The 6,428-nt window shown below is 31.5% G+C and overlaps 1 protein-coding gene across 1 annotated transcript; it reads right to left on the reverse strand.

Annotated features, from left to right (window-relative positions):
* Window positions 1–470: 470 nt before the first annotated feature.
* On the reverse strand, window positions 471–2,678 carry LOC134684424 (ankyrin-1-like). Its single transcript, XM_063543708.1, has one exon. The coding sequence runs from the start codon at window positions 2,676–2,678 to the stop codon at window positions 471–473; it is 2,208 nt and encodes a 735-aa protein (XP_063399778.1).
* Between the last annotated feature and the right edge of the window lie 3,750 nt (window positions 2,679–6,428).

Raw genomic sequence — 6,428 nt, forward strand, 5'->3', positions numbered from 1 at the left:
CTTCTAATACTAAATGGATCATATTCACTTTCATTCTCGAATGCATTATACATTTCGTTTTACAACATGGAAATAAAAATGTTGCCCGATTATGAACAAAGATCACCAGTGCTTGATTATACAAATTGTAAACAAAAATAAAGACATACCAGACGTTTTGGTATAACAGGTATATAACAGATTAATAGTTTGCCTACAACATCTTTCAATTATTTGTCTTTAAGCATGAATAGACCAACGTTAATGATTATCAAATTGTTTTGCTGGGAGAAAGATATATATGTTTAAATCTATAAAAGAAATTATCACCATCAAAAGAAAAAAAAACCTTTTTGTTATGATCAAACATGAATTTGTTAGTAACATTTGGCAGCTTGACATGTATTGCTCTATATCTGTTTCATTACTTTTGAAAAAAAGAACAAAGAACTCGCACTGTTCACTGGTCAAAATTAAATACTTCTTCTACCTCAGGAATCAGTCTTTTGTAATAACGCAACGATACCGTTATATTGTTTCAGTTTTGCAATTTGAATGGCAGTTTGATTCTCGTTGTTTGTAGAATTAGGATAACAGTTGTAATCCAACAATAGTTTGACTATCTTTCTGTGATCACATCGCGAAGCAATATGCAATGCTGTCTCATTGTTTTGATCCAGGTGATTAGGATTGCAGCCTTCTTTTAATAATAATTTCACAATGTCAATGTTACTTTTGCGTGTTGCCACCAAAAGAGGCACATACGATAAATTATTGGTATCAAGAAAAGCTCCATGTTGTATCAATAAGTTGGCTATTTTAATGTAGTTTTTACTAGAGGCTATATACAAAGGCGATTTTTTTGTTTTGTAACAAATGTTTGGATCACTATCGTGTAGAAGCAGTTCTTCAACGATATTAACAAAACCCTTTTTTGATGCCAGATATAAAGGTGTCGGATTCTTGTCATCATGCACATTAGGATCACAATTGCTTTGTAGTAGTAATTTTACGATCTCTATATAATTGTTATTGGTCGCAATATACAGAGGGCTCTGGTGAATGACATTTTTAATGTTAATGTCACATTTATGTGCTAAAAGCAGTGTCACAATTCGATTGTTTCCTTCTTTCGTTGCTATGTAAAGGGGCGTCTCATTTTTAACATCGGTAACGTCACAAATGGCATTGTAGCGAAGCAGTAACTGAACGATTTCATAAAAACCGTTTCTAGTAGCTATATGAAGGGGCGTCTCATGTTTTTTACTAACTGCATTCGGGTTACTTTTGTGTTCAAGCAGTAATTCAACTATTTCAATAGCACACATATCACATGCTACATGCAGTGGTGTTTTGAAATATTCATCTGTTATATTTGGATCGCATTTCTTTTTTAACAGAATTTGTACAACGTTTGTTTTTTTGTTCAGTGTTGCTATGTGCAAAGGTGAAAATCGAATATTATTGGACATACTAAAATGTTCGCAATTGTGTTCTAAAAGTATTTTCACGATCTCAGCGTTACCCTTGCTTGATGCGATCCAAAGTGGTGATCCTCCGTTTTCATTGGCAATGTTTATATCAGCATGGTAGTTAATTAAAATGTTAACAATTCTAGGATAATCCATACTTGCAGCTATCAAGAGTGGCGATTCGTTTTTTGTATTTAAAATATTTGGATCAGCACGTCTTTGGAGTAATTCTTCTACAATGTCGGTGTTACCCAAGAATGAGGATATCCAAAGACAGGTTTCGTTGTCTGCATTGGGAATATCTGGGTGACAATTCTTTTCTAGCAATAATTTAACAATTTCAAATGAACCTTTATTTGACGCTATAAAGAGAGCTGTTTCGTGATATATGTTCATGCAGTTACAATCGACTTTGCAGTCAAGCAACACAGAGACAACGTCTAAGTGATCGTTTCGACACGCTTCCATTAAAGGTGTTTGATTCATGTCATCATGAATATTCGGGTCAGCATTATGTTTTAATAAACGACGAACTATTTCAACGTTGCCCACAGAGGATGCTATCCATAAAGGTGTTCTGTTAAACTTGTTAGTAGGGTTTATGCCAGCATGGTAATCTAGTAGTAACTGAATAATGTCTTTAAAACCATATTTTGCGGCTACGTGTAAGGGCGTGTTATTCTTTTTGTTTCTTATGTTTGGATTGCTATCCCATTTTAACAGTATTTCAACTGTGTTTGCATGTCCCTTACAAGCTGCACATAACAGAGGTGTACACTCATTTGAATCTTCCAAAACTGTTTGGTATCCATTATCTAGAAATAATTGAACAATATCATTATAACCGTAACCTGCCATCAACGACATAAGTGAATATTTTTTCATAGGAAATGCTAGCACATGCTCGATCATGCATTTAGATTCATTGAGGAATCTAATAAACTTTGTTCGATATAGGGGAAACTGCATTTGTCGATTTTCAAATACATCAATTATTAAGTCTTCTTCTAAATCTTTCGCCAAACGTCTAAAATATGCCTTTTCGTTTGCTGCTGAAACTGAAACAAGATAGTCTGTGTACTTATCTACAGTTTCAAATTGAAAACAATCACGTAAAACACTACTTTCACTGAATTCGAGTACAGTTTCGAACTTATGTTTTCCATAAAATGATACTAAGATATCAAATAATTTGCTGTTCAGAATAGCATAGTTTCCATTACACATCTTGACATACGATGTTAATAGATCTTTTATCTTTGTCTCCACTGAATCCATGGATAAATTTGAAGGAAATAATTTGCTTACAACCCATCCCATATGTGAACTATTCCATAATAAATTTGCAGAAATACTATTATTAAACAAAACGAATAAAAGCAAAGTTGTAAATGTGCTTTGATCATCTGAATTCATCAAATAAGTAAGATGTTCGTTAAATATTTGTTCGTTGAAAAATTCAGATATGTCGTTCGAAGACTTTTGTGAATACCGAGAACATAGTAGAGGAAAAAAATCGAATCTCGAAAGAATGTTTAACTGTTTTAAAGTTTGTGCTTGATTTATGGTGGGATATTTCTCAGCAATTTGTGTCCTTTCATTAATTGACAACCTATTGTCTAAGGATGATAAATCGAATACTGAGGCAGAAATAAGAGGAATTTCGACCCCTTTCACCTGATTGAAAATGTTTTCCCTACAAGATAAAATTATTTTGATTTGATTTGATTCTTTTGATTTTATAAGCTGTTTTAATTCAATGGCTTCGCTTTGCCATAGATCCAACACTTGCTTGTCAACAGAGTATTTCCCAAATACATCGTCTAAAACAAATACTTGTTTAAATGCACTGTTAAAATATGTTTTAATGGATTCTGGAGAACTGATTGGTATAATTCTGTAATCAAAGCATCTGTGTAGGTATAACGCAACATGACGAAGTGCAGTGGACTTTCCGCATCCAAAGGATCCAATAACGGTCAACACATCGTGTGACCTACTTAATCCTTTGAGATTCGTTAACGCATTTGTGACTACTACTTTATTGTCTTCAGTTGTCCATAGTTCTATCATTGCATACATTGGATTGTAATCTGAAAGATGAAATTAGTTCAAACAGAAATTAATATAAAATAAAGGCAACACAATTCCTCCCCCATCGATATGAAAATTTAAACATGTCAAACAAATCTAATTTCTAAAATTGGATGTTGATTCTATATTTCCTGCTAACTTAATTTTGTTTAGTTAAAAATATTATACAGTTGTCTATAACAATAACTTATAAAATAACACATCTTACGAATTGGTTTGAAAGTACCCAATCACAATTCTTCCCGAAAAACCCGTTTCAGTTGCGTGGCATGCATTTGTGAATTTATGAAATTATTCTAATAACACTGTTTTTACTAAAACAAATGTCGAAACAACTTCTAGGACAAACCTAACCCAGATCAACTTTTATTTTCCAAAAATAAAATGTGCTTATCTAACGCCACACGTTGACATATGTTAAGAATCATTTGGAAGACTCAAATTACATCAGAAAAGATCCATTTAAGTAAGCTCTCCTATTATCATGTTCCAGATATATATTTTGAAATTATCTAAATTCTGATGAATTTTGATAGTTTTTTCTGTTCAAACAGCGAGACATTCACTTTAAAACGCCACTAATAATATGCAGTTGTTGAAGACCTTAATAAAACCTCATTTCCGGATTATTAAATGTTACTATAAAACTATAATTATGATTATGAATGGCTCATAATAAAAGACAAATAAACAAATAATATAACAGAATACACAACATAAAAAACGAAAGACTAAGCAACGCGAACCCCACCAAAAACTGGTGGTAATCTCAGCTATTCCAAAAGGGTAAGCATATCCTGCTCCACATGTGGAATCTGTCGTGTTGCTTATGTTATTACAAATCCGGTAAATAGTCTAATTCGGTAGGTCACATTGGTGAAAAGGAAAAGGAAAAGGAACATATCCGATATCATCTGTGAAACGGTTATTCAATAACGGTTAACCAACTCGTGATGTCGTATTTTATGAGATAATGTGCACAAAGAAAAGTATTCGGTTAAGCAGGGTCATTTCCAAAGGTGCATTTACTGCGTGATATTATATACCAAACATGTCAGTGACATCTTATGAAAAATTTACACGCAAGAAATAAACTAATTTTTTTTTAAATAATAAGAGCAAAATCAATAGTTTTTTTCACGAAAAATTGGAAATCCGTCAGTATTCATACCGATTAAATTAAAGTAACTATAATATAAAAGTATTTTAAACATTTATAGATAGGCATGGGGTAATGCAAATTTGTAATTGTAATGGATGGTAACAAATTATATGTAATTGTGATATAATGCATTACTGAAACAAAAAGTTGTGTAATTTAATGCATTACATTGCATTAGATGCATTACATTTTTTCAGATAATAGTATTTAACTTTCAGATTGTTGGAGATTGAGCAAAAACAGAAATCAAGATTTCTTGATTCACTAAGAAAATATTATTTTCTATTTTCAATTTTTTTCTTCTACACTACACATAAATCACTTGTTGAATTAACACAACACTATATATCAGATCTAGTTTTGTTTTGCTTTTTCATACATTTTTCTTAAAAAGAAGTAATATTTGAAAAACATCACTGTAAAAGTGTTCCATTGAGGTCAAAAGATCAGTGAATAACCTGTCATGATTAAATAACAGATAATTGAACATTGTTTTAAAACACTTATTAGTTTGTTTTACAAGTACACTTTTCACTGTGTCAAAGATCTTAAGCTTTGTTTTTTTTAATTATGATTAGGAAAGAAATTATGAGTTAATATTTTGATTGAAATAATAAAAAAACATTGAATGAATTTTATGTATATTTAAAAAAGTAACGTTAACATGGAGTTAGAACAAGAATGTGTTCATAGTACACGGATGCCCCACTCGCACTATCTTTTTCTATGTTTAGTTGACCATGAAATTGGGATAGAAACTTTAATTTGGCATAAAATTTAGAAAGATCATATTATAGGTAACATGTGTCATAAGTTTCAAGTTGGTTGGTCTTCAACTTCACCAAAAACTACCTTGACCAAAAACTTTAACCTGAAGCGGGTCGAACGAACGGACGAACGAACAGACGGACGAATGGACGCACAGATCAGAAAACATAATGCCCCTCTACTATCGTAGCTGGGACATAAAAAGTATAAAACCTCATCTCTTTTTTTTTTTTCAAGTGAAAAATGAGAGATGTATATCTTGAAACTTTAAAACCAAAGATAGAAGAGCTATTGACAAAGTTGATAGGTTTTGTAGAACAGTCGGATAGTAAAAAATATCATTTGAAAGATCAGGCCTAATAGAATGTGCATGAAGGAGGACACCTTTAGGATATAATAGTCATAGTATACACGTCTGACTATTAAATTCAATACAGTTGATGAATATGCTAGAATCTTTTGTGACACTTTTTTTTTAAATGTTTAATTTTTCTTTTCACTGAATAAACAAATTTACAAAATGTAATGTGTAATTCAATACATTACTTCGCAAAAGTACTTGTAATATAATGTATGACTTTGATAAAAGCATGTAATTGTAATTGTAATTTATTGCATGGTCTTGTAAGAGTAGTTGTTATATAATGCATTACATTGCAGATTAATTCGCCTCATGCCTATTAATAGATAATTGAACTAGACACATTCTACTTACCGGTCATTGAAAAGTTGTCAATCATCTCCTTTTTATCTAAACGTAAAATGATAATATTATATAATACCAAAAACGTTGCTTCCTCTTATAACTATTTTGTAAATTTGCACTCAGTTTAAATCCGTTTGATTTTCATGCAACCCCTTTTTAGTATATTCTAAATGAATATCAGACACCAGTAGACTAACATTGCTTTTTTTTTTAAGGTTAAATGAAATTTGTATTAAATGTCATTTCG

Source organism: Mytilus trossulus, chromosome 9 (assembly GCF_036588685.1).
Source record: "Mytilus trossulus isolate FHL-02 chromosome 9, PNRI_Mtr1.1.1.hap1, whole genome shotgun sequence".
NCBI lineage: Eukaryota > Metazoa > Mollusca > Bivalvia > Mytilida > Mytilidae > Mytilus > Mytilus trossulus.